Source organism: Lissotriton vulgaris, chromosome 8, assembly GCF_964263255.1.
Source record: "Lissotriton vulgaris chromosome 8, aLisVul1.2, whole genome shotgun sequence".
NCBI classification, from domain to species: domain Eukaryota; kingdom Metazoa; phylum Chordata; class Amphibia; order Caudata; family Salamandridae; genus Lissotriton; species Lissotriton vulgaris.
The window spans coordinates 21,312,864-21,327,825 of NC_141696.1; the positions used below are offsets into that span (position 1 = coordinate 21,312,864).

A 14,962-nucleotide genomic window follows, 5' to 3' on the forward strand; every position below is an offset into this window, starting at 1 on the left:
ACAGACAGACAGAAATGAAGAATGCAATGGAAAGAGACGGTGGGGAGAGTGTGAGAGGGAGAGAGGGGACAGGTGGGAGACGTAGAAGAGAGAGGCACACACATGCCTTTCACTTTCACAAGAATCCTGTCATATTCAAACATACCCATTGAATTTCATGCATGACCCTTCACACTCACACATATCCTTTCACATTCACACATGCCATTCACATAACCATCATCACATAAACAATACCCTTTTCCATTCACATACACCCCTTCACATTCACACATTCCACTCTGATTCACATATACCCCTTCACATTCACACATAGCACTCTGATTCACATACACCCCTTCACATTCACACATTCCACTCTGATTCACATACACCCCTTCACACATTCCACTCTGATTCCCATACACCCCTTCACATTCACACATTCCACTCTGATTCACATACACCCCTTCACATTCACACATTCCACTCTGATTCACATACACCCCTTCACATTCACACATTCCACTCTGATTCACATACACCCCTTCACATTCACACATTCCACTCTGATTCACATACGCCCCTTCACATTCACACATTCCACTCTGATTCACATACACCCCTTCACATTCACACATTCCACTCTGATTCACATACACCCCTTCACATTCACACATTCCACTCTGATTCACATACACCCCTTCACATTCACACAATCCACTCTGAGTCACCTACACCCCTTCACATTCACACATTCCACTCTGATTCACATACACCCCTTCAAATTCACACATTCCACTCTGATTCACATACGCCCCTTCACATTCACACATTCCACTCTGATTCACATACACCCCTTCACATTCACACATTCCTCTCTGATTCACATACACCCCTTCACATTCACACATTCCACTCTGATTCACATACACCCCTTCACATTCACACAATCCACTCTGAGTCACCTACACCCCTTCACATTCACACATTCCACTCTGATTCACATACACCCCTTCACATTCACACATTCCACTCTGATTCACATACACCCCTTCACATTCACACATTCCACTCTGATTCACATACACCCCTTCACATTCACACATTCCACTCTGATTCACATACACCCCTTCACACATTCCACTCTGATTCCCATACACCCCTTCACATTCACACATTCCACTCTGATTCACATACGCCCCTTCACATTCACACATTCCACTCTGATTCACATTCACACATTCCACTCTGATTCACATACACCCCTTCACAGTCACACATTCCACTCTGATTCACATACACCCCTTCACAGTCACACATTCCACTCTGATTCACATATACCCCTTCACGTTCTCCCATAACCTTTAACATTTAGACCTACCATACACTTTCAAATGAACCCTGTCATATTCAAACATGACCATTCACTTTCATGCATGCCCCATCACATTCACACATACACTTTCATATCACATTTACCCTTTCACACTCACACATGCCCTTCCATATTAGCACGTCATTCACTTTGAATTGTACCCCTTCACATTCAAACATACCCTTTACATTCACAAATACCCCTTCACATTCATTCATACCCTTTACATTCATATAGGCCTTTCCCATTCACACATAGCTTTGAATGTTCATATATACCCCTTCACATTCACGCATACCCTTTACAAATACTCTTTTATATTCGCACATGCCTGTTTACATTCACAAATACCCTTACACTCTCACACATACCATTTCCATTCATATATACCCCTTTATATTCAAACATACTGTTATATCCTGCCAATTTATTATATGTATCCCAGTTTACCTTTCTCCTAGCTGCTCATTCATTGTGAGTGTTGACAGTGGAATGCTGGTATGACTGTGATGCTTGGAATGCTTGGATGCATAATGACCTTCCTGCAACTTGAAGTCTATAAAGAATTACTTAAAACACAACTTGGCTACATCTGGTAAGATACACATACTCCTTCACATTCATGCGCAACTCTTCACGTTCACACTCAGGGCTTAATATTCATGAGTACCCCTCTATATAACATCAAATTCAAAACTTCCCCTTCACATTCATTGATACTCCTTCCCATTCAGGAACACCCCGTCACACTCCCACATCAACCCTTCAGAACTATTCTTATCTTCTGACAATCTTACATGTCCTCTCACATTCATGTGTACACCTTCAAATTCATGCTCGCTGACTTACATTAACACTTTGCGCTTCGCTTCTAGGCATATCCCTTCACTTTCACACATACCCCTTGACATCGTCATATACCCCTTCATGTTGATGCACACCCTTTCACATTTGCACGTAGCACATCACATTCAAGACTACCCCTCTACATTCATTCACTACCCTTCACATTAACTTATTTCTTCACAATGACATATAAACCATCACATTATGTAGCCGAAACAGGCCAAAACTAGTGTGGTTATCTTGCATTTCCTGTAAGGTGGACATGGCCTGGCAGTACAGGGTAGACTGTTCCTATTGGAGCGGAATCAAGACATACATATGGCTAATCTGTTTCTACAGTAGGATAGTGACAAAAAGCAAGGGTCTGAAATGTGGCCCCAGTAATTACCAAATGCAGAGATGAATTCCTGCGTTCCACCCATCACCATCACTTTTCCTCAACGCTGGTATTAGGTCGCTGCACCTTGTGTCTTTTAGCAAGAGCTTAATACCTGGTGATCGCATGGCAGGACCCAGCGTGCCGCAGAGCGGGGAGATGAGTCATAGGGAGCTTGAGGTGAGCTCCCTGCCCAGCTGGCCATACGAGGGGGGCATCATCTGATCTGAGCTCCCAGTCACCAATCAGGGACAGGCGCTTCTACCCATGCATTAACCTTTTAATTCCTGCCACCAGCCTTACTGTCCCTGCTCTGAGGTTAGGACACCAGAGGCAGGAAGGAAAAGGACACTGTCTTTCTGAGCACAGTTTGCCTCATACAATTTGATCCGTTTGTCCTTCTCGTCTCCCTTCTGCATCAAGTAGGAGACTACTTCATGCTTAGGGCCTAAGAGTCTGGGGAGACATCTGATGTCATGAGTCCCAAAGCATAGATGATGTCACTTCTTGTACAGCCGCCATTTTGGTGACTTGTTGTTCATATTTGAGTCTGGAACATCCCAAGGGAGGGTTTCTCTGTAGGGGGTGGATTCAGAATGAGGCAGGTGGGATTTGGATTTCGGTGTTGAGAAAAGTCAGTGAAGGTTCAAGGTTCTGAGGGAATGGCGTATCGACTCCCGCCTGCCATTACTCGTGATCATCTTCAGGCAATAAGATGCTATTTCATTACTATGGTGACAGAATGGGGCTCTCACAGGTTTTTACCATGTTAATAATGTCTATTCATACTGCCGTATTTCTCTTCTCTAGGTGGAGGACTGTGCGTTGAAATGTGTACACCAGGAGAACCTTGTCCTGATGGTGGGACCTGCGTAAGCAATGGCTGTGGACATCAGTGCGAACCAAGTAAGTATTAACACATGATAGGAAATGGGCAGCTTGAGAAGAGAAGGCTGGCAGCAAGTCTTGTGGTCCTGCCATGGTGGAACCCCTCCTTCCAAGGGTTGTGAGGGTCCCATCCTGGGCTGTGATGCTGCCTTGAGCCTTTGTCTGAAGCAATAAAGCTTTAATGCACCAGTGTCTCCTACTAAAATGGAGGCATGTGATGTGATGAGATCATGAGACTGATCACTGGACACACAGCGTTGGCTAAGATGATCAAACATGGTTTGTCAGTTGTACATATTTTGTTTATAATGTGCATTAATATATAACTATGGTATAGTCTTATTTGTATATTTATTGTATTTGTTGTGTATATGAAGGGCAATATTACTATTTAAGTCTGGTGATGTTTGTTGGCAGTTTAAAGCAAACCAGACTACAAGTGCTGCTGGATTCAAAAGCACAGGAACACATAACTACATTAACACTGGACACGAGTCCTGGGAAATATAGCAATGGGACAAGTTAGCATATTTAATTCACAATAATGTCTTAGACAGGGACATCCCAATATATATTATGAAATCAGCCAAATTAAAATAAATAACATTTTAGCAGAATCCCAAAGAAATTTTTAAAGAAAATGTTTTGGTTTGCTTTGCGATTTTATAAATCACGTGTAGATTTTTCAAAATGTCAATTGGTGGTATGCCTCAAACAGCTGAAAGCCACACTGTTCTTAAACATATGTGTGGAAGTTGGTATCACACCCTTAAATTGTGTTTAGAGAGTAAACAAGGTATTCATTAGGAGGTGAAAGAGTTAATGTACGTAAGCAGCCCCCGCGGGGCCTCTGGTGCACATCCAGAGGCTGCTCCCAGTGGGCTGGGTTTAAAGCGCCCTGAAGCCAGCTTACACAAGTACAGCGTCATTACATCCAAGCAGCCGCCCTGCCAGGGCACAGGGGACACTTCCCTGATTCCTTTTGCCTTAAGTAGGGGGAAGGAAGGGAGTACCTGCTCTAAATATAGAGGGGGGTCTCTCCACACCCCCAGGTTCACCCCCGTCTGTGTCCGCGGCATCTCAGTCTAATGAAAGGCTGACTGCACAGAAGGAAGTGTGGCGAAGGCACATGTAAGGCTGCAGTCCCAACCCCACCCCTGCGGAGACAAGGGTGGGTGTAGGTAATGCCTACAGATGCCCTCCGGCTCCACAGCCTCGAGGTCACCATTTATGGCTTTAGTGCCCCAAATATATCCCAGCTCCACACACCGAGTATCAGATCACATATCCGTCCGTTTCTAGGCGCGTGGTCAGTTCGGATAAACAGGGCTGCACTGGACGGTGATCCCCTGAAATACCAGGGTTAGTGAAAGTGACATCACACACCCTTTGACATCAATGATATCACAGGAAGTGACATCACACACCCTTTGACATCAGTGATAGCACAGGAAGTGACATCACACACCCTTTGAGATCAATGATATCAGAGGAAGTGACATCACACACCCTCTGACAACAATGATATCACAGAAAGTGACATCACACACCCTTTGACATCAATGATGTAACAGGAAGTGACATCACACACCGTTTGACAACAATGATATGACAGGAAGTGACATCACACACCCTTTGAGATCAATGATATCACAGGAAGTGACATCACACACCCTTTGACAACAATGATATAACAGGAAGTGACATCAGACACCCTTTGAGATCAATGATATGACAGGAAGTGACATCACACACCCTTTGAGATCAATGATATCACAGGAAGTGACATCACACACCCTTTGACATCAATGATATCACAGGAAGTGACATCACACACCCTTTGACAACAATGATATGACAGGAAGTGATATCACACACCCTTTGAGATCAATGATATCACAGGAAGTGACATCACACACCCTTTGACGTCAATGATATCACAGGAAGTGACATTATATGACTTTGAATCCCAGAAAGTGATGCAACATGACCTTGAGCCTGATGACATCGCAATAATTGATGCCACTCCCCTCAAGAACGAAATGATTACATTTTTCAGGCAACGCAGCAGCTACTTTGCGGCGCCGCACCGCCTAAAAGGGAAAGGGCATGAATGCCCCATATATAACATTATATGGTGCATTCCTGCCTCTCCTTGCATGGGTGTACTTTTGGCTGTCTAGCGCAGTGAAGGCCGCTTTGCATCATGCTGCAAGTGCGCCTGCTTCTAAGCAGGATTGTTTTGGGGCAGGAAGGGACACCTGATGCTTTTCCTCATGAATGCAGCACACATAGAAAGAGAAATAAAAGTCAAGGAAAAATCAAGATATTTCTCCTCGTTACACCTCCCTTGGGAAGGTGTCGGATTTTGACATATTCCCAGGTCTAACACTCATGGCAAATCTGTGACTGCGCCTACATTCATGGCGGATGTGACTCCACCCATGGAACGCCTCCATGGGCAGAGTAATGGAAGCTGCGACTTCTGCGTTTTGCGTTACTCCAGATTTACTGAGCCCCACAGGGACGTGCAAGGGGGCCATGCGTGGCTCAGTAAATCTGATTTTAGTTTTGCATTACTGTTGCGTTACATTGCGCGATGCAAGGGCAACGCAAGACTTTGATAAATGAGGCACCTAGTGTATGTATTGATAAATTTAAGGGACAGTTACATAAAACATAGTTCTGAAAATGGTCAACCCAACCAATTTAAATCAATATGCAACAATGCATTAAATATACCCTCCATTAGTGGCTTGATTTATCCTGTTTCATCGTTTGCATAACGTGATTTATGATGTCTTGTAAGGAGGTGCCACACTTTTGAAGCATAGAGGGGACTGGCTATTTGAAGTATATCATTAGGTGTGTCCGTGACACAGTTTTAGAAATTCGTCGCCTTCATGCAATGAGAAAATTCCTGAAATAAAAAAGCACACGTCCACACACACACCCACACCTGCGCACACATACACCACTCACACACACTCAAAACACACCCATGCGCACATACACACACAAATGTGATTTACTTCATTTCTTCCATGTTGAAGATCAGAGTCACACGCATTTCAGCCTAATAGCCCATATTATCTGTACTTCCCGACGGTATACCTGTTGTCTTCCGACGGGGTACTCTATAAGGTCAGGCGGTGCACCTAATGTTTCCCGACGGTATTCACTATTTTACCCGACAGTGCACCTAACGTTCTCTGGCCGTACTTCTCATAATTTAGATATCGGCGTGTGAATATTCACTGAACAGGGGTCCGATAATCACACACAAGAGCTGTCAAATTCTCACATTTGAGAGTTATTTTCTGCCAAAACCACCCTGACCTCCATTTCTCAGTTACCTGTAAGAAGGGAAACGCCCATCCTTCTATACGACAGCACCTGGCTAAAAAGAAAGGTTAATCCTGTCATGGAAACAACACTCAAATATGTTCATTATAAACTGGGGTCCCTTTATTAAACATTAAAATAACATAGCATTGCATTGGAAACATTAGTTAAAACATTTAGTAACCTAATAACAGCCTAAGGGGAAAAGAAAAAAAACAATAAGAGAGATAGAAATATGTATATAGATGTGTATTATGCTAGCTAGACAGACTTCACCTGAGTCTTACGCATTCTGGCTCTGGCAGCTAGATAAATCCCTCTCTCGCCTCAGCTTCGGTTCGATCAGGACTCTGCTCTACACCCACGGATACACGTCTGCACCGCTAGGCCCTTCCGTTCAAGTCAAGTCATTCGGTCCAAGACACTCGAATCCTTCTCTGATCCTCGCCTCTGTTACTCTCAGGATGGTAACTTAACTACTCCAAGGATCACTTCTTAACGTGGTGTCAATCTCTTTATGGACCATCTGTCTTCATCTCCGAAAGCTAACTGTCCCTCTCCCTTCTCTGCACTTCGATAATATAGAATTCCTGTACCAGGCTCCGCGCTCCCGACGCACCCACAGTGGTCATCTGTTGTTTCATCTAGAGGCCGCAGAGCAAGCACATTCCTTCAATAAAAAGCCAGTCTTCACCGGTTCCTACCTAGCGAATAACAACCCAAAACTAAAACATTACTCTTGACCTACAAGCGTCTCGGGCAGCTAAAGCAGAAAGAAAATGGAGTCTCTCTCGTTTAGGCCTTATAAACCCGAAAAGAGTCAAAAGAGACACAGAATCATGCCAAAGTCAAAAGGCAAACCCTACAACTAAGGTATAATAGAGTCGAAAAATAGAAGCCTCTTCACTGTACTAAGATGGCGGTAGACAATAGTCACCACCAATCAGGTAATAATTTACATTTTCCTGTCGCTACATTGGCGTAAATGCCTGAATATCGCTGGATTCCCAGCGATATTCACGCATTTCGACGCTATCGCCAGATATTTTTTCGATTTAGAGATAAACGTTGCTAATAGCACGTTATCTCTGATAATATCCGGCGATGCTTGGCGATAAAAAAAAAATCGCTAAGCCCATTTAGCGATAAATATCGCTAGTTGTTGGTATCATGCCCCTCAGTGCGAGAAATAAATGGACAGTCATTCAAGAAATAATGAAAGATAGACAGAGGCTCTGAGTGAGAGTTAGTGAGAGAAAGAGATAAAGCAAGAGGGCGGTGAGGGATGGGTAGGAAAGTAAAAGGCAGACAGAGGAACGAACAGACAGACAGAATTGAAGAATGCAATGGAAAGAGACGATGGGGAGAGTGTGAGAGGGAGAGAGGGGACCGGTGAAAGACATAGAAGAGAGAGGCACACACACATACCGTTCACTTTCACAAGAATCCTGTCATTCAACCATACCCATTGAATTTCATGTATGGCCCTTCACACTCAAACATATCTTTTCACATTCACACATGCCATTCACATAAACATCTTCACATTAACAATACCCTTTTCCATTCACATACACCCCTTCACATTCACACATAGCACTCAGATTCACATATACCCCATCACGCACTCCCATACCCTTTAACATTTAGACCTACAATACACTTTCAAATGAACCATGTCATATTCAAACATGCCCATTCACTTGCATGCATGCCCCATCACATTCGCACACACACTTTCATCACATTTACCCTTTTACACTCACACATGCCCTTTCACATTCACACATGTATTTCACATTCAATTGTACTCCTTCACATTCAAACATACCCTTTACATTCACATATTCCCCTTCACATTCAAACATACCCTTTACATTCATACAGGCCTCTCCCATTCACACATATTTATTTTATTTTATTTATTAATTTATTTTATTATCGGATTTGTAGAGCGCGTAGCTACCCGTGGGCGTCCCAGCGCTATGGTATCGCTTGCAGGATTCCTGAGAGGGTTTATTGGGGGAAGAGCCAAGTCTTCAGTAAACTACGGAATGGCAGCAGGTTGGTTTCTTCCCGGATGGTAAGAGGGAGGGCATTCCAGAGTTTAGGGGCATTGTGTGCAAAGAGGCGGCCCCCTGTGCGTGCTCGGTTAATTCTGGGGGCACTGGCCAGGGAGAGGGCCGTTGATCTCATCTGTTTGGTGGGTTTGTGCGGTTTGATGAATGATTTTAGTATGGGGGGCCTTTGCCCTGGAGGATTTTATCCGAGATGCACAGGGTCTTGAAGGTAATTCGCTCCTGTATCGGGAGCCAGTGCAGGGCTTTGAGGGTGGGTTTGGCGGAGCATCTGGGTTTTGTCCCTGTGAGGAGCCTTGCTGTAGCGTTTTGTACGTGCTGGAGTTTGTTAATGACGGAGGCTGGGGCGCCTAAGTATAGGGCATTGCCGTAGTCCAATCTTGATATAATGAGGCCTTGAATTAGGATTTTTCTGGACTGAGGGGGGTAAGAGGGAGGATCTTCCGTGCAGTTCACAGGAGGCCGAAGCACGTGCCGGCTGTCTTTCTTGCCTGGGCTCTAAAGCTTAGGTCCTGGTCTAACCAGATGCCCAGGCTCTTAATTTCTTTCTTTGGGGTGGGGGGAGCCCATACCGGGAGGCCAGGAGAGTGAGCTAGGCAGTTTGCGGGGGTCGCCCAGCAACATGATCTCTGACTTCTACCCGTTCAGTTTGAGGCGGGAGTCGACCATCCATTTGGATATATTATGTAGGCAGGAGGCTAGATTCTCCATGCAGTGACTCGATTGGTTGATGGAGACGACTAACTGTGTGTCGTCTGCATACATGACCACCTTTATGCCGAAGGGTGCGACGATGTCAGAGACGTTGAAGAGAGTGGGGCTCAGGGATGAGCCCTGGGGAACCCCACACTCGAGGGGAAGAGGTTTGAAGTGGCCGTGGCTGTCAGCCACCTCGAAGGACCTGTTGTCCAGGAAGGATTTCAGCCAGGCCAGGGCTGAACCGGTGACACCGACTAGGCGGAGACGGTGGATGAGGATGGTATGGTCCACCGTATCGAAGTCGGCGCTTAGGTCGAGGAGGATCACTGCCACTGATCCCCCTGCGTCCAAGATCGATCTGGCTTCTTCGACTGCGGCTAGGAGGGCAGTGTCGGTCACCTGTCCTGGTCTGAACCCAGTCTTAGAGTGGCGGAGGAGGTTATGGGATTCCAGGAAACTGGAGAGCTGTTCATTTACAATTCTTTCAGCCATTTTGCTGATTCCTGGGAGAAGGGATATGGGCCTGAAATTGGAAGGGTCGGTGGGGTCGAGGTGTGGTTTCTTTAAGAGGGCTCGTACCACCACTTTTTTCCAAGTGGTGGGGACAGTCCTTGAGTGAGGGAGGCATTGATCAAACTGGTGAGTGAAGGAGCTGGGGTAGCGGCGATCAGTTTTAGTTTGCTATTGGGGGCGGGGGCGGCAGGAGACCCGCTTTTTACTAGGTTTAGGAGAGCAGTGATCTTTTCTGCGGGCGCCGGGGAGAAGGCGGCGAGGTGGGGGACATCTGGCTGCCTCTGAGGGGAAGGTGTGTCGGGTAGGGGGTTGCGGGTGGGAAAGGATTTTAAGATTTTCAGGATTTTGGAAGAGATAAACTCGGCGAGCTGGGAGCATCTGGTACCGGAGGGGTCAGCTGTGGGCTGAGGTTCAGGGATTTTTGTTAATGAGCGAACTATCCAGGTAGGTCTCCTTGGATGAGTTGGCTGCTGCGAGTATTTTTTCCTCGTAGTACGCGGCTTGGGTGTTTTTTATGCAGTTTTTGTAGTGTTTTATTGCTGCTTTATAGTTTCCTCTACTAGCCGAGGCCCAGTCTTTCCTCCAGAGGCGCTCAAGTTTTTTGCAGGTTTTCCGGACTGAGCGTAGTTCAGGAGTAAACCAAGGTGATTTGGGTAGACCTCTCTTGCTGGGGAGAGGTTTGTTGGGAAGGACCGCATCTAGGGATGTTTCGATCCAGGAGCGGAACTGATTGTCCCCTAGAGAGGGGTCCGGGTCAAGAGTGGGGGTGGATGCTGCCAATCGGCTGGTCCAGGATTCAATATCTAGTTTGTGCCAGGGGGATTGGTGTCACTACAACGCATGCTTTTACATCGCATGCCTTTACAACGCGTTTTTTACCACGCAGTCCATTACAACGCATAATGCTTTTAGGCGCTGGATAGTGAATTATTTAATTTACTATTCCAACTCCAGTCCCCGTGGATAGCAGGGAAGGTGTTGGATAGTAAATTAAATATATTCCCTATCCTAGAGCGCCCCCCAGCGCAATGCGTTGTAATGGTTTGCGTTGTAATGGATGCGATGTAATGGTAGTGCGTTGTAAAAAATGCGTTGTAAGTGATGTTCCCCGTGCCAGGGGCATGGTGGGGCCTTGGGTGGTGGGTGGTGAGTAACATAGTTTGGTACGTTCATCTATACCCCCTCACATTCACACATACCCTTCACAAATACTCTTTTATATTCGCACATGCCTGTTTACATTCACAAATACCCTTACACTCTCACACATACCATTTCCATTCACGTATACCCCTTTATATTCAAACATACTGTTATATCCTGCCAATTTAATTATATGTATCCCAGCTTACCTTTCTCCTAGCTGCTCAGTTATTGTGAGTGTTGACAGTGGAATGTTGGTATGACTGTGATGCTTGGAATGCTTGGATGCAAAATGACCTTCCTCCAACTTGAAGTCCATAAAGAATTACTTAAAACACAACTTGGCTACATCTGGTAAGATACATATCCCTTCACATTCATGCCCAACCCTTCACGTTCACACACAGGGCTTAATATTCACGAGTACCCCTCTATATAACATCAAATTCAAAACTTCCCCTTCACATTCATTGATACTCCTTCCCATTCATGAACACCCCGTCGCACTCCTACATGAACCCTTCAGATCTATTCTTATCTTCTGACAATCTTGCATGTCCTCTCACATTCATGTGTACACCTTCAAATTCATACTCGCTGACTTACATTCACACTTTGTGCTTCGCTTGTAGGCATATCCCTTCACTTTCACACATACCCCTTGACATCCACACATACCCCTTCACGTTGAGGCACACCCTTTCACATTCACACGTAGCACATCACATTCAAGCCTACCCCTCTACATTCATTCACTACCCTTCACTTTAACTTATTTCTTCACAATGACATATAAACCATCATATTATGAAGCCAAAACAGGCTGAAACTAGCGTGGTTATCTTGCATTTTCTGTAAGGTGGACCTGGCCTGGCAGTACAGGGGAGACTGTTCCTAATGGAGCCGAATCAAGACTGCTTAACATATGGCTAATCTGTAAGAATTAAGGACAAAAGGAAGGTGCACTACATTAACAATCAAAAGAGAAATACATCTTTTGAAGGTTCTTCTTTTTATTAGATAACAACAGCGGCACACAGCCAACGTGTTTCGTTCCCCAGTGCCACAGGAAATTCATCAGTTCTAATCATATGATGTGAGGACTTCCAGTAGTCGGACCAAAGAACAATATATGTCCGTACGTTTGATATGAAACCCAATATGTAGACGTTGGTCCTATCGGTACAGATAAGGGAACTCAAGAATTTGAATAAGGTGCTTAGTGGGGCAGTTCTTGGCAGGTCCTAGATTAAAGTTGCATAACAGTAGATGTATATATTGATATGGCTCCTCTGAAATATGTACTCCTTCTCAAGCGCTTCCGTATGAAGAAGACGTGTCTAGTAACGCAAATCTCGAACGACGATGCCTGATTATGGCTAATCTGTGTCTAAAGTAGGATAGTGACAAAAAACAAGGGTCTGAAATGTGGCCCCAGTAATTACCAAATGCAGAGATGAATTCCTGCGTTTCACCAATCACCATCGCTTTTCCTCAACACTAGTCTCAGGTCGCTTCACCTTGTGTCTTTTAGCAAGAGCTCAATACCTGGTGATCGCATGGCAGGACCCAGCGTGCCGCAGAGCGGGGAGATGACTCGTAGGGAGCTTGAGGGGAATGCCCTGCCCAGCTGTCCATACGAGGGGGGCATCATCTGATGTGAGCCCTCGGTCATCCAATCAGGGAAAGGCGCTTCTACCCATGCATTAACCTTTTAAACCCTGGCACCAGTCTTGCTATCTCTGCTCTGAGGTCAGGAAGCCAGTGGCATGAAGGGAAAGGACACTGTCTTTCTGAGCACCGTTTTCCTTATACAATTTGATCCGTTTGTCCTTCTCTTGTCCCTTCTGCATCAAGTAGGAGACTACTTCATGCTTAGGGCCTAAGAGTAGGGGGAGACATCTGATGTCATGAGTCCCAAAGCATAGATGATGTCACTTCTTGTACAGCCGCCATTTTGGTGACTTGTTGTACATGTTTTAGTCTGGAAGATTCCAAGAGATTCTCTCTCTCTAGGGTGTGAATTCACAATGAGGCAGGTGGGATTTGGATTTCGGTCATGAGAAAAGTCAATGGGGCATATCATCAAGGGCATTATTGTCGCTTTAGCGGCACTTTTGGCCACTAACACGGTGATCATCTTAACGCCCTATCAGCATGGACACGTTAGCGCGTGTTTTCATGTATTTTCTTCATTTCCCTGAACGCCCAGCTTTGCATCCCTAATGAGATGCAAAGTGGGCGTTCTTCCCCTAAATAACGGGAGAAATGTCGCTAGCCGACATTTCTCCTATTATCTAGCTTCACGCTAACTGGCAGAGCGATAAGAAAAGTAGCGCTAACCGCGCTTATCGCTACTTTTCTTACACCTGCTTTTAATCTGAATTAGCTATTATATCCAATAAAAGGTGAACATAATGGTTAAGTCTGCCCTCACCTATCACCAATGTTTCGCTAATATGTTGCTATCGCTGGTATTCCTATCGCTATTGAGATAAGCGTCGCTGATAGCGCGCTATCTCAGCGATAGAAACCAGCGATAGCTGCCGATAATTATCCTAGCGCTAACTGCGCCTAGCCATAATTATCGCCGGTTGTTGGTGATATGCCCCAATGAAGGTTCAAGGTTCTGAGGGAATGGCGAATATTGATTCTCGGCTGTCATTACTCATGAACATCTTCGGGCAATAAGATGCTATTTTATTACTATGGTGACAAAATGGGGCACTCACAGTTTTTAACATGTTAATAATGTCTATTCATACTGCCGTATTTCTCTATTCCAGGCAATGGAGAGTGCGCTTCAGAGTGTGGACCAGAAACACTGTGTCCTGTGGGTCAGATCTGCAAAATGAATGGTTGTTTACATGTGTGCAGTGAGTGTTCATGCATGATAGCTAATGGGCAGCTTGAGAAGAGAAGGCTGGCAGCAAGTCTTGTGGTCCTGCCATGGTGGAACCCCTCCTCCCAAGGGTTGTGAGGGTCCCACCCTGGGCTGTGATGCTGCCTTGAGCCTTTGTCTGATGCAATAAAGCTTTAATGCACCAGTGTCTCCTACTAAAATGGAGGCATGTGATGTGATGTGATGGGATATTATGAGACTGATCACTGGACACACAGCGTTGGCTAAGGTGATCAAACATGGTGTGTCAGTTGTACATATTTTGTTTATAGTGTGCATTAATATGTGCACTAAGTGCGCTTAGCGATAATTATCGCCGGTTAGCGATAGCTGCCGATAATTATCCTAGCGCTAACTGCGCCTAGCCATAATTATCGCCGGTTGTTGGTGATATGCCCCAAGGAAGGTTCAAGGTTCTGAGGGAATGGCGTATCGACTCCCGCCTGCCATTACTCTTGAACATCTTCGGGCAATAAGATGCTATTTCATTATTATGGTGACAGAATGGGGCATTCACAGGTTTTTACCATGTTAATAATGTCTATTCATACTGCCGTATTTCTCTATTCTAGAAGTAGGACTGTGCGCTGAACTGTGTCCACCAGGAGGATGTCCTGCGGGCCAGACCTGCGTAAGCAATGGCTGTGGACATCAGTGCGAACCAAGCCCCAGTAAGTATTGACACATGATAGGAAATGGCCAACTTCAGAAGAGAAGGCTGGCAGCAAGTCTTGTGGTCCTGCCATGGTGGAACCCCTCCTCCCAAGGGTTGTGAGGGTCCCAGCCTGGGCTGTGATGCTGCCTTGAGCCTTTGT

At 45.4% G+C, this 14,962-nt stretch overlaps 1 protein-coding gene across 1 annotated transcript in view; it reads left to right on the forward strand.

The window, feature by feature from the left end:
* The window catches only part of LOC147693258 (uncharacterized), a 544,251-nt gene that overhangs the window by 526,033 nt on the left and 3,256 nt on the right, over positions 1 to 14,962 (forward strand). Inside the window, exons 5-6 of the mRNA XM_086933652.1 lie at positions 3,390 to 3,485; positions 14,720 to 14,818. Of these exons, the coding sequence (XP_086789778.1) occupies positions 3,390 to 3,485; positions 14,720 to 14,818 (195 nt within the window). The remainder of the gene's footprint in view (positions 1 to 3,389; positions 3,486 to 14,719; positions 14,819 to 14,962) is intronic.